Raw genomic sequence first — 18,983 nt, 5'->3', positions numbered from 1 at the left:
CTTACTGTTGGTTAAACTCTGGCAGTCACCCTGTTTCTTAGTCCAGTTATCGTACTCACACTTTAACATGATGGTCTTCCAGCATGTAAGAAATATGACAATGATATGACCAAAAGAAAAATATTACACTTTCTTGACATCAGCTATCCTGACTAAAATAAAAGTAAATGCTGCGGATTCTGGAAATTGAAATGAAAATCGGGAATACTGGAAGAATCAGCAGATTCGATGGTGAGTGAGACAGAATTAAGGTTTGAGTCCAGTACAACAACTCTTTAGAAGAGTATAAACTATTCTGCCCTTTAAAATTCAGTATTCTTGCATCTGCCCTGATGAATGCAAAAAAAGAAGTTTTGATGGCGAGTCTCTTTTTTTCAGCCGCACCAAATTCTGTACGACCAAGCGACTGTTACTCATGAAATAGTAATTGAACCCTGTTTTTTTTCTGCAGGAAGGAGTTGTCTGATCTTCACACTGGAGATCTGTGTGACATTATTGGCCTTGTTACCTTTGTCGGTAGACAGGAGCGTATCCGTAACCCAGGTGTGTACATTAACTCCCCCAGGCACTATCCCTCCCTGTACCTAATTTCCAGGAACCTGTCACTCCCTGTACCTCGCTCCCAGGCACCTGTCACTCACCTGTGCCTCGCTTCCAGGCACCTGTCACTCCCCTGTGCCTCGCTTCCAGGCACCTGTCACTCCCCTGTGCCTCGCTCCCAGGCACCTGTCACTCCCCTGTGCCTCGCTCCCAGGCACCTGTCACTCCCCTGTGCCTCGCTCCCAGGCACCTGTCACTCCCCTGTGCCTCGCTCCCAGGCACCTGTCACTCCCCTGTGCCTCGCTCCCAGGCACCTGTCACTCCCCTGTGCCTCGCTCCCAGGCACCTGTCACTCCCCTGTGCCTCGCTCCCAGGCACCTGTCACTCCCCTGTGCCTCGCTCCCAGGCACCTGTCACTCCCCTGTGCCTCGCTCCCAGGCACCTGTCACTCCCCTGTGCCTCGCTCCCAGGCACCTGTCACTCCCCTGTGCCTCGCTCCCAGGCACCTGTCACTCCCCTGTGCCTCGCTCCCAGGCACCTGTCACTCCCCTGTGCCTCGCTCCCAGGCACCTGTCACTCCCCTGTGCCTCGCTCCCAGGCACCTGTCACTCCCCTGTGCCTCGCTCCCAGGCACCTGTCACTCCCCTGTGCCTCGCTCCCAGGCACCTAGCGTGATAAATGCTCTTCTTTGGGAAGGCAGTCACCAGCCTACACACTTTGTATCAACTAGTTAATTCCAGCTTCTCCTCCTCTGATCTTTGCAGAACGCTCTGATGAATTCCTGGTTTACCGCTGGGTCCACCTGGTCGATGGGACGGCATCAGAACCTTTTGTCCTGAAACTGTTCTCCACCTCACAGCCTGAGATTCAGGCTCAGATATCCCCGTGCAGCCTGGCGGACAATACTGGTGAGAGGCTGCACCTCTCTGATATGCATCTGGCCTTGATGAAAAGCCATAGTTACATACTTCATTCTGTTGTTTGATGTGAAACTGTTAATGACCTAGTTTCATAGTCTCAGGGTGTCTGAAAGTGCTTTGCAACCAATGTGCAGACAGTTTATTGTATAATATATAGGTGACTTAATAGAAGTTTATAAGATGATGTGGGGGATAGATAGAGTGTAAGTGCAGAGACTGTTTCCTCAGGTGAATGTAGCTGTTACTAGGGAGCATCTATAAGGTTCACGGTGGGAGGTATAGGAGGGATGTCCGAGATAGATTCTTCACTCAGAGTGGTTGGGGTGTGGAATGGACTGCCTGCTGTGAATAGTGGAGTCAGACACTTTCGGAACTTTCAAGCAGTTATTGGAGCACATCAGAATTGCAGGGAGTGGGATAGCTTGATCTTGGGTTTGGACATAGCCCGGCACAACATTGAGGGCCGAAGGGCCTGTACTGTGCTGTAATGTTCTGTGTTCTATAATATAGACAACATGGAGGCCTGTTTGTACACAGGAAGATTCCACAAACAGTAATTTGATAATGAGCGAATAATTTGCCTTGTGGTCACAGAGAACTCCCCACACTGTCTCCTATATCGTGGGATCTTTTCAGTCCATTCATCTGAAAGATTTAACCTCCCATCTGAAAATGTGTGTGGGTGGCACAGTGGTTAGCACTGCTGCCTCAGAGCATCAAGGATCTGGGCTCAATTCTGGCCCCAGGTCACTGGCCATATGGAGTCTGCACGTTCTCCCTTTGTCTGTGCGGGTTTCCTCTGGTGCTCCAGTTTCCTCCCACGCTCCAAAGATGTGCCTGTTTAGTGGATTAGCCATGCTAAATTGCCCCTTAGTGTCCAAAGATGTGTAGGTTAAGGGAATTAGCCATGGTAAATTGCCCCTTATTGTCCAAAGACGTGTCGGTATGGGAGATTAGCAGAGTAAATTCATGGGGGATAGGGCGGGGTGTGGACTTGGGTAAGATGCTGTGTCAAAGAGGGTGTAGATTCGATGAGCTGAATGACCACCACCTGCACTTGTAGGGATTCTCTGGTTCAACCTTGTAGTAAATATGATCCAAGATAAACAGAACAATTCAGATAAAATACTTGCTGTGAAGTTTTTTTCTTGCTTTCTCTGATTTAAGTGACGTTGCTTGTGTGCACGAATGTCAAGGTGGAATGCCAAGTGATTGATCCCAGTGGACAGACAACATTCCCTTATCTGCTCACCACTGAATACAGCCAGGTATATGTCAATGGTATGTACACTGCCAAGAGGACTGTTAGGTGGGAACAGAATGAGAGGTGACAGCTTTCGAGAGGTGGTCTGGATGGGCAAGAATCCGTTTTATCAGAGAAGGGGGTTTAGAGTGGTGAATTGACAGGAGAAGGGGGAACAATCCCACAATAGAATTACACCCTGTCTGTGAAAGGAGGCCTAATGCTCTGCAGTATCATTTTACACTATTTGAGGCACGGATCAAGGACCGAGGGGAGGGTACACTGTTTAAAAATAGAGTCAATCATTTAAGATGGAGATGAGGGTAATGAGTCTCTGGAACTCTCTTCCTCAATAGGTAGTGGAAACAGCGCCTGTGAATATTGTTAAAAGTTAGATTCTTGATTAACTGGGGGGGTTGGTGAAAGGCCTCTGGGATGAAAGGTCCCCGGGATTCAGCAAGAATGTGGGGTTGAGGTTACAATTAGATCGGCCACAATCTTGTTGAATAGGAAGAGTAAGATCGAAATGCTGAGTTTTCTCTACTCCTGCTCCTAATTGGTATGTTTACATGATCCCAAACCCGTCTGCAGAAACTTCGGTGCCACGGGACAGCCAGGGACTTCGTCTCGTTTTTGATTTAAGCCAGTTGAAGTAACAGGTAGATAAATGCTGGCCCAGCTGGAGACCAGATTCTCCTCCTTTGAAGGGCACAGAATGACAAACGAACCTGTGAGTACTAGTGAACTTCAGGCATTTATAGTTGTCCACCTCGCAGCCAGGAATGTATCGCGTATGATAGTAATGACCAGTTCCACCGGTCTTTGAGCACAAGTAACTTGTTGCCTTAAGTCTCCACTCTTGAGCTTAATGGATTTTTATTTTCCCCCATCTCCTTCAGGGCATCATCGAGGAAAACTGTACGTGAGACACAGAAAAGTAAAAGAGTTTATTCAGTGGATACAATTGGCCAAGGATAAGGAAAGGGACAGACTGTGCCACACTTTGATTGGTGGATCTTACAGCTATCCTCCCCTCCCCACTAGCGAGCGAGATTATCGACGTGAAATCCTTGGTGAGGAGCCCAATATCACTCACGTGGGGTTTTGTGTATTTTGATTTAATTTATTATTGTCACGTGCACTGGGATACAGTGAAAAGTATTGTGTCTTGCACGCTGTAGAGACAAAACATACCGTTCACAGGGTACACGGGGAAAAGGAAAGGAGAGAGTGCAGAATGTAGTTTTATAATCATAGCTACGGTGTATGGAAAGGTCAGCTGAATATAAGGTAGGTCCATTCAAAAGTCTGACAGCAGCAGGGAAGAAGCTGTTCTTGAGTCAGTTCGTACGTGATCTCAGACTTTTGTATCTTTTTCCGATGAAAGAAGGTGGGAGAGAGAATGTCCGGAGTGCTTGGGGGTCTTTGATTATGCTGGCTGCTTTGCTGAGGCAGCGGAAAGTGTAGACAGAGTCTGGGTGGGAGGCTGGTTTGTGTGATGGATTGGGCTTCATTCAGGACCCTTTGTAGTTTCTTGTGGTCTTTGGCAGAGCAGGAGCCCATACCAAGCTGTGATACAACCAGAAAGAATGCTTTCTATGGTGCATCTGTGCAAGTTGGTGAGAGTTGTAGCGGACATGTTGAACTTCATTAGTCTTCTGAGAAAGTAGAGGTGTTGGTGGGCTTTCTTAACTATAGTGTTGCCATGGGGGGACCAGGACAGGTTGTTGGTGATCTGAAGCAACAACTGGTATGTTGCTGTGCACATAACAGGTGGCTCGGTGGCACAGTGGTTAGCACTACTGCCTCACAGCTCCAGGGACCCAAGTTCGATTCCAGCCTCAGGTCACCGTGTGGTTTACACACTCTCCCCGTGTCTGTATGGGTTTCCTCCAGGTGCTCCGGTTTCCTCCCACGTGCAGGTTTGGTTGATTGGCCATGCTAAATTGCCCCTTAGTGTCAAGGAGACTAGCAGGGTAAGTACGTGAGGTTATGTGGATAGGACCTGGGTGTGATTGTTGTTGGTGTAGACTTGATGGGTCAAAAAGCTGCCTGCTGCACTGTAGGTATTCAATAATTTCGATGACTATCTACAAATCTGAAGCTCTTGACTGTTTCCACTTCATCCCCGTTGATGTAGACAAGGGTATTTTGATGACAATCACCTTCGTTTTACTGACAAAGAGGGAGAGATTATTGTCTTCCCATCAGATTTGCCTTCTGTACTGTCTCTTCTCTCTCACTGTTTGTCTTGACTGTGAGGCAGATGGTTGCAGACTCGACCAGCACTTGTAGAAACCTACTTACGTCATCCAGCCTGATGCTGGCAGGAGCGCCGCCCTGTCGGAGGGTCAGTGCTGGCAGGAGCGCCGCCCTGTCGGAGGGTCAGTGCTGGCAGGAGCGCCGCCCTGTCGGAGGGTCAGTGCTGGCAGGAGTGCCGCCCTGTCGGAGGGTCAGTGTGGCACTCCCTCTGTAATATCACTGCACTGATTGCCTAGTCAAATATTCTATGGCAGGATGGACCAGATAGACCAAATGGTCTCACTCTGTGCTGTAAATTTGTACTGTGTGAAGGGCTTACTATTCATTCTGCTGTGGGCATGTATGTCGATATGTGAACTGGCAGCGCCTTCAGGAAAGGAGCTGGAGGATTTAGGAGAGAGTTTTTATTTAAACAACAATAACTTCTTTCTTTCTCAGGCAGATGCCCCTTGACTACAATGTCTGAGCTGAAGCAGCTTGTGAATCAGCTGGAGTACCGTGAATACAGGCAGATCACCGTCCAGGGACGAATCCTGTCTGTTAAATACCAGCCACTGACCTGGGTGGATGGAGAGGTAACCAGACTGCTTAAAGGGCTGTGGTTAAGGCAATGGGAAATTGTACCAGAATTGTACCCAGTGACAGGTGTGGTTGTGGAGAGAGGGGGGGTGTTCCTGCAGGCATTCAGGAGTGACTTAGTATGGCCAGTCCTCCTAACCTGCACATCTTTGGGCACTAAGGGGCAATTTAGCATGACCAATCCACCTAACCATCATATCTTTTGGACTGTGGGAGGAAACCGGAGCACCCAGAGGAAACCCACGCAGACATGGGGAGAATGTGCTGACTCCACACAGACAGTGACCCGAGGCTGGGGTCACTGGCTGTATGAGGCAGCAGTGCCAACCACTGTGCCAACCTGTATATATGGTGGAATCAGGGCAGGATTACCTGTCACACAGATATCGTGCCAGGGCTTACACGATGAGGTCTGTGGATTCAAGTCTCACTTCAGAAAACTGAGCCATGTTTCCAGGTTCAACTCTAGGGGGTAGTACTGAGGGGGTCCCGCACCATTGGAAGATACCCTGTCCTGATCTGCCCCAAAAGGTGGGCATAAAAGATCTGACAGCCACTATTTCACTGATAAAATATCCTGGCTGATATACATCCCTCGACTGACACCTGTAGAAGAGGTTTTCTGTTCGCTGTCATGTGGGAATTGTCTGTGTGCAAATTGATTCCCTCCATCACAATAATGACATAGTCAGTGGCTGTGGAGAGTTTTCAAACTTTCCAAAGCTGTTACAGAAAGATAATTTTCTCTTTAGTATGAGTATGCCAAAGCTATAATTATCTTGCAAGGCTAATGTGAAACTAACAGCAGCACCTTCTTTTTATTCATTCCTGGAACATGGGTGTTGCTGGCTGGGCCAGCATTTATTGCCCATCCCTAATTGCCTGAGGGTAGCCGAGTGTCAACCACATTGGCTGTGGCTCTGGAGTCACATGTGGGCCAGACTGGGTAAGGATGGCAGATTTCCTTCCCTAAAGAAACTAGATGGGTTTTTCCAACAATCGACAATGGGTCATCAGTAGATTCTTAATTCCAGATTTTTTTATTGAATTCAAATTCCATCATCTGCCGAGGTGGGATTCGAACCTGGGTCCCCCAGCTGGGTTTCTGGATTGATAGTCTACTGATAATACCACTGGGCCATCACCTCCCCTTAGAACTGGTGTGCTTGGGTAATAGACGCACTGACAGAGGCTTTAATGAAGCAGCTTCCCGAGGGTACAGCAGGAGGGTTGCTGTCCTGTGATCCAGCCTGACCACTAGTCGCTAACGGATTCTTTTTCTCAAGAGGTTTTTGTTTTTCAGTCTGCTGAAGCCTGTGCCACCAGAGAGTCGGCCATTGGGGGAATCATGGAGTTTGAAGAATTATTTGATGATGACCGATCGTTCCTGGGCACAGCAAGAAATAAAAGTCCTGTCATTCCTGTCAAGAGGTGAGGCTTATTTTCTGTGTGTGGAGGAGGTGGAACTTTGCTGTTATTGGATATTTGTATTTGTGCGTAGGGGTGGAGGCGGGTGTGGGGGTAGCACGAAGGTGGGCTGGGCAGTACATAGGGGTGATGGTGGCTGAAGACAGGGGTGTATTTAGAATCATAGAAGAATCATAAAATCCCTACAGTGCAGAAGTAGGCCATTCAGCCCATCAAACCTGCACCAAAATCCCACCTAGAGCCTATCCCCTTAACCCCAGGTATTTACCCTGCTAATCCCCCTAACCTGCACATCTTGGGACACTAAGGGTCAATTTAGCATGGCCAGTCAACCTATCCCACACATCTTTAGACTGTGGGAGGAAACCCGTAGCAAACCCACGCAGATATGGGGGAGAACGTGCAAACTCCATACAGACAGTGACCTGAGGCCGGAATTGAACCCCAGTCCCTGGCGCTGTGAGGCAGCAGTGTTAACCACTGTGCCACCCCACATATTTGTTGCAGGAAATATAAAATATTTCTGGAGTCCACATTGAGCGCTTTTTTTGTCAGTTATATCACTGGCTCAAGGAAACAACCTAGTATTAGTCCACCTTGGATTCCCCACCAAGCGGTGATCAACTTTCGGTGTCTGGGTTCAAACCTCCCTCTGGTATTAACTGGACACTTCCTCAAGCGGGTGTCTGAACAGAGTGTCAAGCGGCTATTTGTCTGCAAGAGACATTTTGATATAGCCTGATGTGTATCCGACCGCACATTTCTGTGCAGGAGGGCGGGGTGATGCTAATGACCGAGTAGGAATAAGAATTGCTCTCATCCCCAGTCTCCCAAACACTCCATTACATAGCTGTCAGGGCCAGAGCCAGATTGCAGATGGAAGATTGGATCCCAAGGGGTTGTCTCATCTTCCTGGCTGAGAGACTGTCCCTCACAGCTCATGTATCAATACCTGACTGGGATCAGCAGAAATAACCTTGCAAAACGTGACCAAGGTTGGAAATGCTGTCAAATGTTTGTGAGCAGTGACACCAAAATCGGCTTTTAAACCCGTTTGGGTTTAGGAAGTAGGAAAATAACTGTGGGAGCTAAAGAATGGCTGGGGGAAAGAATGAGCCAGAGTAGGAGCAGCACAGTGAGACTTGACCTCAGAACAATGTCTCATTAGAGAGAATGAGGAGGTAATTGACAGGAGCTACCAGCAAGTGGTCACAACGAGGCAACGGGAGGAAGGCAAGTGGGTAACTTAGGAAGGGGAAAGCTCATGTGATGGAGAGCACGCCAGTGGATGTCCCCCTTCAAAATAAGTACTCCTGTCTGAATACTGCTGGCGGGGACAGCTCACCTGGGGGAGGAAGCGGTGGCCAGGTCTCTGGAGCTGAGCCTGACCCAGTACTTCAAAAAAGCAAGAAAAAGAGCAGCAAGGCAGTTTTAATAGGGGACTCCATTGTGAGGGGATCAGACAGGCGTTTTTGCAGAAGCAAACGGGAGTCACGGATGGTGGTTTGCCCCCTGGGAGCTGGGATCCGGGATGTCTCTGGACGCGTCCCAGACATCCTGAAAGGGGAGGGTGAGGAGCTGGAGGAAAAAGGCGGGGGGGGCGTAGCTCTGCTGATTAAGGATAGCATCAGGGTGGTAGCAAGGGATGATATTGGAGCCAAGGAGCAGAAAGTGGAATCGTTGTGGGTAGAGATTTGGAACAGAAAAGGGGGGAAGACGCTGGTGGGTGTCGTCTGTAGGCCCCCGAATAATGATCTGGAGGTGGGGCGGGCTGTTAACGCGCAAATAATTGCGGCGTGCAGGAATGAGACAGCCGTAGTTATGGGGGATTTCAATCTACATATAGATTGGTCGACCCATGTTGGACGCGGTGGGCTCGAGGAGGAGTTCTTGGAATGCTGCCGGGATAGTTTCCTGGAACAGTGTGTGTTGGAGCTGACGAGGGAGCGAGCTATCTTGGATCTGGTCGGGTAGGATTAGGGACCTTGCGGTGAAGGATCCTCTTGGGGAGAGTGATCATTGTATGGTGGAGTTTCTGGTGCAGATGGAGGAGGAGAAAGTGGGTTCCCGGACGCACGTCCTTTGTTTGAACAGAGGGGAGTACGGTAGGATGAGAGAAGAATTGGCGAATGTGGACTGGGGGAGCGCGTTGGAAGGTAGGTCTGCTGAGGAGCAGTGGAGGATCTTTAAGGAGATGTTTCTTGGTGCTCAGCAGAAATTTATTCCGATGGTCAAAAAGGACAGTAGGAGGAGAGGTAATAAGCCGTGGATAACGAAGGAGGTGAAGGAAAGTGTTAAGTTAAAAGCGGAGGCGTTTAGAGTAGCTAAGAGTAGTGGGCGAGAAGAGGATTGGGAGAGGTTTAAATGTCAACAAAGATTGACAAAGAAGTTGATAAAGAAGGGTAGGAGAAACTATGAAGCTGGGCTAGCGCTTAATATAAAAAAGGATAGCAAGAGTTTTTATAAATATATAAAAAGGAAGAGGCTGGCTAGGGTGAACGTTGGTCCCTTAGAGGATGAGAAGGGGGACTTAGTGGTAGGGGATGGGGATATGGCTGAGGTCTTGAATAACTTTTTTGTTTCTGTCTTCACGGAGGAGGACGTGAATAATTTGCCGGGTGTTAGAGATGGAAAGGTGGTAGGACTGGAGGGTCTTAATGACATTACTGTTACTAGAGAGGCAGTGCTCGACAGACTGGAGGGGCTGATTGTGGTCAACTCGCCAGGACCGGATGGAATGCATCCGAGGGTTCTGAAAGAAATGGCGGAGGTGATAGTGGATGCCTTGGTGGTTATTTTCCAGACGTCGCTGGATTCCGGGGAAGTGCCGGAAGATTGGAAAACGGCTAATGTTACACTGTTGTTTAAAAAGGGTGGCAGGCAAAAGGCAGGGAATTATAGGCCGGTTAGTTTAACGTCTGTTGTAGGTAAAATGTTAGAATCCGTCATCAAGGAGGAAATAGCGAGGCATCTTGAGAGGAATTGCTTAATAGAGCAGACGCAGCACAGTTTCATTAAGGGGAAGTCGTGTCTGACAAATTTACTGGCGTTCTATGAGGATGTGTCTAGGGCGGTGGATAGAGGAGAGCCGGTGGATGTGGTCTTTCTTGATTTTCAGAAGGCGTTTGACAAGGTACCTCATAAGAGGTTATTGCAGAAGGTAAGGGGAGTTGGGGGTAGGGTGTTAGCATGGATAGAGGATTGGTTGTCAAATAGGAGGCAGAGAGTGGGGGTCAATGGGTGCTATTCGGATTGGCGGATGGTGACTAGTGGAGTGCCCCAGGGGTCGGTGCTGGGGCCTCAGCTATTTACCATTTATATAGATGATCTGGAGGAGGGAACCGAGTGTAGGGTGTTGAAATTTGCTGATGACACCAAGATCGGTGGAACGGCAAATTGTGCGGAGGGTGTGGAGAGTCTGCAGAAGGATCTAGATAGGCTGGGCGAATGGGCCAGGAAATGGCAAATGGAATTTAATGTTGGCAAGTGTGAGGTGGTCCACTTTGGTAGGAAGGATTATTACTTATGTGGTGAAAAACTGCAGCAGGTGACGGTGCAGAGGGACCTCGGGGTCCTTGTGCATGAGTCGCAAAAACCCAACTTGCAGGTGCAGCAGGTGGTCAGGAAGGCGAATGGGATGCTGGCCTTCATAGCAAGGGGGATTGAATATAAAAGTAGGGAGGTCTTGCTGCGGCTGTATAGGGCATTGGTGAGGCCGCAGCTGGAGTACTGTGTGCAGTTATGGGCGCCGTACTTACGCAAGGATATTTTGGCCTTGGAGGGAGTGCAGAGGAGGTTTACTAGGCTGATGCCGGAGTTGAGGGGGTTGAGCTATGAGGAGAGGCTGAATAAATTAGGCTTGTACTCGTTAGAGTTTAGAAGAATGAGGGGAGATCTCATTGAAACGTATAAGATGATGAATGGGATGGATAGGATAGAAGTGGAGAGACTCTTCCCGCTCAGAAAGGATAGTAGGACTAGGGGGCACAGCCTCAAGATAAAGGGGGGGGCGGTTTAGAACGGAGTTGAGGAGGAACTTCTTCACTCAAAGGGTGGTGAATCTCTGGAATTCTCTGCCCGTTGAAGTGGTGGAGGCTGCCTCGCTAAATATTTTTAAGACGCGGGTGGATGGGTTTTTGATAAGAGAGGGGATTAAGGGTTATGGGGAGAGGGCGGGAGTGTGGAACTGAGCCACGACTGATCAGCCATGATCTTATTGAATGGTGGGGCAGGCTCGAAGGGCTAGATGGCCTACTCCTGCTCCTATTTCTTATGTTCTTATGTTCTAACACACTCGGCCAAAGCCTCCTGATCTTCCACAGAGTTCAGGTCGTCCAAAGGCTTGTCTGCCTGGGTCCTAACAAGGGTGGTGGGGGGGGAGTGGGATTGGGTGAAATGCTCTGGCAGTGAACCTTCTCTGCTGTAACCGCTCCCAAGAACAATCTCACCAAGCCCTGCTTGGCCCTTCAGCCTCCGTGCTCAATGACTGTCCCTGCATCGTCCTCAATTTTAGAATAAACTTGCATGCTATATTAAAGAAAAAACACCTCATCCTGGTTTCCAAATCCCTGCATAGCCTCACCTCAACCATGTCTCAGCAATCTCCCGTAGCCATGGGCCACACGGTGGTTGGCCCTTCTGTCTCGAGGTTCCGGAGGATTGGAGAATTGCGGATGTGGCTCCTATTTTCAAGAAAGGGAACAGGGATAGCCCAGGAAATTACCGACCAGTGAGTCTGACCTCAGTGGTTGGTAAGTTGATGGAGAGGATTCTGAGGGACAAGATTTATGAGCATTTAGAGAAGTTTCGAATGATCAGAAGTAGTCAGCATGGCTTTGTCAAGGGCAGGTCGTGCCTTACAAGCCTAGCTGAGTTCTTTGAAAATGTGACTGAACACATTGACGAAGGAAGAGCGGTGGACGTGGTTTACATGGACTTCAGCAAGGCGTTTGATAAGGTCCCCCGTGCAAGACTTCTTGAGAAGGTGAGAGGGCATGGTATTCAAGCGGCTTTGGCCTTGTGGATCTACAACTGGCTTGCCTGTAGAAGGCAGAGAGTGGTTGTGGATGGGTCTTTTTCTGCATGGAGGTCAGTCACCAGTGGAGTGCCTCAGGGATCTGTTCTAGGACCCTTGCTGTTTGTCATTTTCATAAATGACCTGGATGAGGAAGTGGAGGGATGGGTTAGTAAGTTCGCCGACGATACGAAGGTTGGTTGGTGGTGTTGTCTGGAGGGATGTCAGAAGTTGCAGCGTGACATAGATAGGATGCAAGACTGGGCGGAGAAGTGGCAGATGGACTTCAAAGTGGATAAATGTGTAGTGGTCCATTTTGGCAGGACCAATGGGATGCAGGAGTACAATATCAAGGGTAAGAGTCTCAGCTGTGTTGAAGAGCAGAAGGATCTTGGGGTTCGGGTCCGTAGGACTCTTAAATCGGCCTCGCAGGTGGAGGATGTGGTCAAGAAGGTCAAGAAGGTTTACTGGCCTTCATTAATCGATGGATTGAGTTTAGGCATCGGGAGGTAATGCTGCAACTTTATAAGACCGTTATCAGACCCCACTTGGAGTACTGTGCGCAGTTCTGGTCGCCTCACTACAGGAAGGATGTGGAAGCTATTGAGAGGGTGCAGAGGAGACTTACAAGGATGTTGCCTGGATTGGGAGGCACACCTTACGAAGATAGGTTGAGGGAGCTGGGTCTCTTCTCCCTGGAGAGACAGAGGTTGAGGCGCGACCTGATAGAGGTTTATAAAGTGTTGAGAGGAATAGATAGGGTGGATTCTCGGAGGCTATTTCCCAGGGCTGAAATGGTTGCTATGAGAGGACACAGGTTTAAGGTGCTGGGAAGCAAGTACAGAGGAGATGTTAGGGGTAAGTTTTTCACTCATAAGGTGGTGAGTGAGTGGAATCAGCTGCCATCGGTGGTGGTAGAGGCGAACTCGCTGGGGTCTTTTAAAAGACTTCTGGATGAGTATATGGGATTGGGAGTTACAGATAGTTCTATGGCTTGGTAGGTATAGATGCGATCGGCGCAACTTGTGGGCCTAAGGGCCTGTTTGTGCTGTAGTGTTCTATGTTAATGACTAGCTTTGAGACGAGGGATGGGACATCAGTGCTAACCACTGTGCCACCCCACATATTTGTTGCAGAAAATATAAAATATTTCTGGGGGTCCACATCGAACATTTTTTTTTGTCAGTTATATCGCTGGCTCAAGGAAATAACCTCTTAATAGTCCACATTGGATTGCCCCTGCCAAGCAGTCAGAAATGTGTGGTTGGGTGCACATCAGGCTATACCAAAATGCCTCTTGCAGACAAATAGCCGCTTGACCCTCTGTTCAGACACACGCTTGAGGAAGTGTTCAGCTAATATCAGAGGGAGCTTTGAACCCAGACACCGAAAGTTGATCACCGCTTGGCGGGGAATCCAAGGTGGACTAATAAGAGGTTGTTTCCTTGAGCAGTGATATAACTGAGGATTAACCAGAGAATGCATGGGGAGTACTCAATCTCCAAGCTTTATAATTCGCTAGCAAGGAGAATGTACATTCAGTGCAATGCACTGCTAGTGTTCTGTCAATTAGCAGTTCTGGACAATTAGCAGTTATAGTTAATTACAGCAAATGAAAAATGAACAACTTTCTAATCCTTAATTTATATACATAGCCCACCAATGATAGCATAGCTTTTTGCCAATAGAAAACCGTCTCCTTCATTAGCACAATATGTCACCATATCTTGTTTTTTGGTATTTGTCATGGTAACTTGTCTTTGCTTCATCCTGTGGCCAGGACCGGGAATGCAGTGTTTGTGAAACTGACACAAGATTCGATTAGTCTCTTTCCTGAATACCCGACTGTTAACCTTCAACAAGGCCTTGTCTGATAATAAGTCGTTTCCAACCTTCCTGACAGAGCCGCCCACCATAAGTTGTAACTTAGTGTCCACAGGCGAGCCTCAGCTACTCTGTGCTGGAGAAGTGACTGAATGAATAAACTGCATCTTTTTATTTCAGGAATGGAACTCCTCTGGGAAAACAAGTGGGCCTGTCACGGAAAAGAAAAAGGAAAGGCCCAACCTGCAGGAAAAAACGGGGCTCAGCAAGGTAACAGGAGCTTTCACTTGACGCTGTGACTAATGAACTTCAATCTCTGCTCAGGGCACCGGCCTGTCGCTGAGTTCCATTCTCTGAATCATCCAAATGATTAAGTTTTAAGTGGCAATTTGACCATGATGATTGTGCAGCATGTGGATGGGGAGGTGTACCCAATGGTGTCTCCCTGTGTCTCCATGCATTAGGAATCGCTGTACTTTATTCTAGGAAGCTGGTTGGTGAAGAATGGAACTAGAGCCAGTCTATACACAATTTTACTAGCATTTATTTATGGAGTTACACATTATAGGCACATACCTCCTAACCCAACAACCACAGGAACAGTCTGTGCCTATTTATTCATAAGTGAACCCTCGCATCTCATTCCACAACTCCACACCCTCCCCCACCATACGCACTAAGTTCATATTCCGTATTTGCATTCAATTAAACACAATACCATACAATTAAAGTTTAAGTTTATTTATCAGTGGCACAAGTAGGCTTACATTAACACTGCATTGAAGTTGCTGTGAAAATCTCCTAATCGCCACACTCCGGCCCTGTTAGGGTACACTGACGGAGAATTTAGCAGGCCAGTGCACCTAACCAGCACGTCTTTGGACTGTGTCAGGAAACCAGAGCATCCAGAGGAAACCCACGCAGACACAGGGAGAACATGCAGATTCCACACAGACGGTGACCCAAGTGGGAATTGACACAGGTCCCTGGCGCTGTGAGGCAGCAGTGCTAACCACTGTACCACCCCTAAAATATATTAGATAAAGGAGAACCAGTGGGTGTGGTGTATGTATTTGGATTTTCAAAAGGTTTTTGATGAGGTTCCACACGAGGTTAGTAGACGCAATTAGAGCAAATGGGATTGGGGGTAATATACTGGTGTCATTTGATCAGTTAATGGGCTGGGAACAGAAGAAGGATAAACGGACCTTGCTTGGATTGGCGGGCAATGAATAGTGGAGCGCTGTAAGGATCAGTGCTTCAGACCCAGCTAATCACAATCTATGTCAATGATATTAATGTGGGGACCAGAAGCTTCAAGGAGATCAAACAGACTAAGTAAATGAACAAGTATGTGACAGCTGGAATATAATCTGAAAAATATGTGGAGATATCCACTTGAATTGGAAAAACAGAAGGGCAGAGAATTTCTTCAATAGGGTGGGATTGAAAAGTATTGATGACCAGAGTGTTGGTGGTTGGATCATAGAATCCAGTGGAATTCCTCCAGTACAGAAGGAGGCCATTCAGCCTGTTAAATTGTGGTCAGTTGTACCTACCACACATCCAATCAGGCCCTATTCCTGTAACCCCGCATATTTACCCTGCTAATCCACCCCCCCCCCCCCCCCCCCCACCCCCGTCATGAGGGTCAATTTAGCAAGGCCAACCCGCCTAACCTGCACATCTTTGGAGTGTGGGAGGAAATGGGAACACCTGGAGGAAACCACACAGACACGGAGAATGTACAAACTCCACACAGATAGTGACAAGGCTGGAACTGAACCTAGGTCCCTGGTGCTGAGAGGCAGTGGTGCTAGCTACTGTGCCACCTACAGTGAACAGAAAACTAATTTAAAATCATTAGCAAATGTACCAGAGGAGGAGGTGAGGAGATTTCTTTTCCCACAGTGAGTTGTCGTGATCTGAAACGTCTCACCTCACCCTAATCTCTTCCCTATGCAGCATTTAAAGTATGTAGCACAGAATATAGAGCACCATCTAACTGGTTCCTTTTTGACCTAGACACGGTAAAGATACAGAATCAAGTGGTGAGGATCAGCCTTTGACTCCCTGTCCACAAACTTGTGAGAGGAACGTGAACCGTGCTGGAAGTCCTGGGCAAGGTTTGAACACACAGCTGCTGCCTTGTAATACCTGCAGTTTAATCCTGTTATTAGCCTATAGCCATGGCTCCATGCATGTCATAAGAACATAAGAAATAGGAGCCGGAGTAGGCCATCTGGCCCCTCGAGCCTGCCCTGCCATTCAATAAGATCATGGCTGATCAGTCGTGGCTCAGTTCCACACTCCCGCCCTCTCCCCATAACCCTTAATCCCCTCTTTTATTAAAAACCCATCAACCCGCGTCTTAAAAATATTTAGCGAGGCAGCCTCCACCACTTCAACGGGCAGAGAATTCCAGAGATTCACCACCCTTTGAGTGAAGAAGTTCCTCCTCAACTCCGTTCTAAACCGCCCCCCCCTTTATTTTGAGGCTGTGCCCCCTAGTCCTACTGTCCTTTCTGAGTGGGAAGAGTCTCTCCACCTCTATCCTATCCATCCCATTCATCATCTTATACGTCTCAATGAGATCTCCCCTCATTCATCTAAACTCTAACGAGTACAAGCCTAGTTTATTCAGCCTCTCCTCATAGCTCAACCCCCTCAACTCCGGCATCAGCCTAGTAAACCTCCTCTGCACTCCCTCCAAGGCCAAAATATCCTTGCGTAAGTACGGCGCCCATAACTGCACACAGTACTCCAGCTGCGGCCTCACCAGTGCCCTATATAGCCGCAGCAAGACCTCCCTACTTTTATATTCAATCCCCCTCGCTATGAAGGCCAGCATCCCATTCGCCTTCCTGACCACCTGCTGCACCTGCAAGTTGGGTTTTTGCGACTCATGCACAAGGACCCCGAGGTCCCTCTGCACCGTCACCTGCTGTTTTTCTCCATGTAAGTAATAATCCTTCCTACCATTATTCCTACCAAAGTGGATCACCTCACACTTGCCAACATTAAATTCCATTTGCCATTTCCTGGCCCATTCGCCCAGCCTATCTAGATCCTTCTGCAGACTCTCCACACCCTCCGCACAATTTGCCTTTCCACCAATTTTGGTGTCATCAGCAAATTTTGACACCATACACTCGGTTCCCTCCTCCAGATCATCTATATAAATGGTAAATAGCTGAGGCCCCAGCACCGACCCCTGAGGCACTCCACTAGTCACCAACCGCCAATCCGAATAGCACCCATTGACCCCCACTCTCTGCCTCCTATTTGACAACCAGTCCTCTATCCACGCTAACACCCTACCCCCAACTCCATGTCTCCTGACCTTCTGCAATAACCTCTTGTGAGGTACTTTGTCAAACGCCTTCTGAAAATCAAGAAAGACCACATCCACCGCCCTAGACACATCCTCATAGAACTCAAGTAAATTTGTCAGACTCATGTCACTCTCATCTCTAAGTGGGGACGGATTCCAGAAACTTGAGTACAGCAATTTCCAGTACCAGGAGTGAGAGAGTGCTGCACTGTTGGAAGTGCTGTCAGTCAGTCTGTTGCAGTGGCTGTAATGGCACGTATCCAGATCCAACACCACTGTAATGGGTTGGATCTCAAACAATGATGAGACAGAGTACAGGAATGAGATAGAGAATCTGGTGAACTGGTGCAGTGATAATAATCTCTCCCTTGATGTCAACAAAATGGAGATTGTCATCGACTTTAGGAAAAGCAAAGGAGAACGTGCCCCTGTCCACATCAACGAGGATGAAGTAGAAAGGGTCGAGAGCTTCATGTTTTAAGGTGTCCAGATCACCAACAACCTATCCTGGTTGCTCCACGCTGACACTACAGTTAAGAAAGCCCACCAATCTCTCTACTTTCTCAGGAGACTAAGGAAATTTGGCATGTCAGCTATGACTCTCATCAACTTTTACAGATGCCCCCTAGAAAGCGTTCTTCCTGGTTGTATCACAACTTGGAATGGGTCCTGCTCTGCCCAAGACCGCAAGGAATTACAAAAGATTGTGAATGTAGACCAATCCATCACGCAAAACAGCCTCCCATCCATTGATTCTGTCTGCACTTCCTAGCCAGCATAATTAAGGACCCCTCGTACCCCGGGCATGCTCTCTCCCAACTTCTTCTGTCGGGAAAAAGATACAGAAGTCTGAGGTCACGTACCAACCGACTCAAGAACAGCTTCTTCCCTGCTGTTGTCAGATTTTTGAATGGACCTACTCTGCATTAAGGTGATCTTTCTCTACACCCTAGCTATGACTGTAACACTACATTCTGCACTCTCTCCTTTCCTTCTCTATGAATGGTAAGTTTGTCTGTATAGCGCAAGAAACAGTACTTCTCACTGTATACCAATACATGTGACAATAATAAATCAAATCCTTCTCCCCTATGTACTCTACGAATGGAATGCTTTGTCTGTATAGCGCAAGAAACAATACTTTTCACTGTATCCTAATACATGTGACAATAATAAATCAAATCAAATTAAAACAGTCAGCAAGCAGAGTGATCCCCTGGGCTGGAGAGTGGAACAATCGATTTTCCCTCTGCTCTTGACCTCTATGCAGTCCCCCATGCTGGCAAATACCACAAAGATGGTAACTGCTCAGACAGGAATAAGAGTCGGGGGTGGCATGGTGGCACAGTAGTTAGCTTCACAGCGCCAGAGACCTGGGTTCAATTCTGGCGTCGGGTGACTGCAGAGATTGCAAGATCTCCCCATGTCTGCGTGTGTTTCCTCCAGATTCTTTGGTTTCCTCCTGCAGTCCAAAAAGATGTGCTGGTTAGGTGCATTGACCATGCTAAATCGTCCCTCTGTGTACTCAAGAGTGTGATGACTAGGGGATTTTCACAGTAACTTCATTGCAATGTTAATGTAAGTCTACTTGTAACACTTATAAATAAAATTTAAACTTAAAACACAGTGGGCTGTGACCTCCCCTCCCCCTCCCCACACCCCACTCTCTGTCTAGGTTGACATGTAGCACGGCAATGTGGGTGAGAGACCAGGGACCAGCCGACTCTCCAGGCAGCAATTTTAGGGAAAAAATTAGCGGACTTACATCTTGTTTGATTTGATTTATTATTGTCACGTACTGGGATACAGAGAAAAGTATTGTTTCTTGCGTGCTATACA

At 48.0% G+C, this 18,983-nt stretch overlaps 1 protein-coding gene and 1 long non-coding RNA gene across 3 annotated transcripts in view; one reads left to right on the top strand and one right to left on the bottom strand.

The window, feature by feature from the left end:
- Window positions 1–18,983, top strand: part of LOC145337135 (RPA-related protein RADX-like) — a 45,990-nt gene that overhangs the window by 16,334 nt on the left and 10,673 nt on the right. For both annotated transcript variants that reach the window (XM_080181915.1, XM_080181913.1), the window contains exons 5-12: window positions 452–543; window positions 1,305–1,448; window positions 2,628–2,741; window positions 3,603–3,776; window positions 5,404–5,540; window positions 6,848–6,975; window positions 13,991–14,080; window positions 15,836–15,936. In XM_080181915.1, the coding sequence (XP_080038041.1) occupies window positions 452–543; window positions 1,305–1,448; window positions 2,628–2,741; window positions 3,603–3,776; window positions 5,404–5,540; window positions 6,848–6,975; window positions 13,991–14,080; window positions 15,836–15,936 (980 nt within the window). The remainder of the gene's footprint in view (window positions 1–451; window positions 544–1,304; window positions 1,449–2,627; window positions 2,742–3,602; window positions 3,777–5,403; window positions 5,541–6,847; window positions 6,976–13,990; window positions 14,081–15,835; window positions 15,937–18,983) is intronic.
- The window catches only part of LOC145337137 (uncharacterized), a 72,488-nt gene continuing 56,523 nt past the window's right edge, over window positions 3,019–18,983 (bottom strand). The window contains exon 4 of the long non-coding RNA XR_013885316.1: window positions 3,019–3,619. This is a non-coding gene — a long non-coding RNA (uncharacterized LOC145337137). The remainder of the gene's footprint in view (window positions 3,620–18,983) is intronic.

Source organism: Carcharhinus amblyrhynchos, unplaced genomic scaffold (assembly GCF_965287045.1).
Source record: "Carcharhinus amblyrhynchos unplaced genomic scaffold, sCarAmb.v2.hapA scaffold_43, whole genome shotgun sequence".
NCBI lineage: Eukaryota > Metazoa > Chordata > Chondrichthyes > Carcharhiniformes > Carcharhinidae > Carcharhinus > Carcharhinus amblyrhynchos.
Note: the sequence above shows the minus strand (reverse complement) of the source record. Positions and strands in the feature narration are given on the sequence as shown.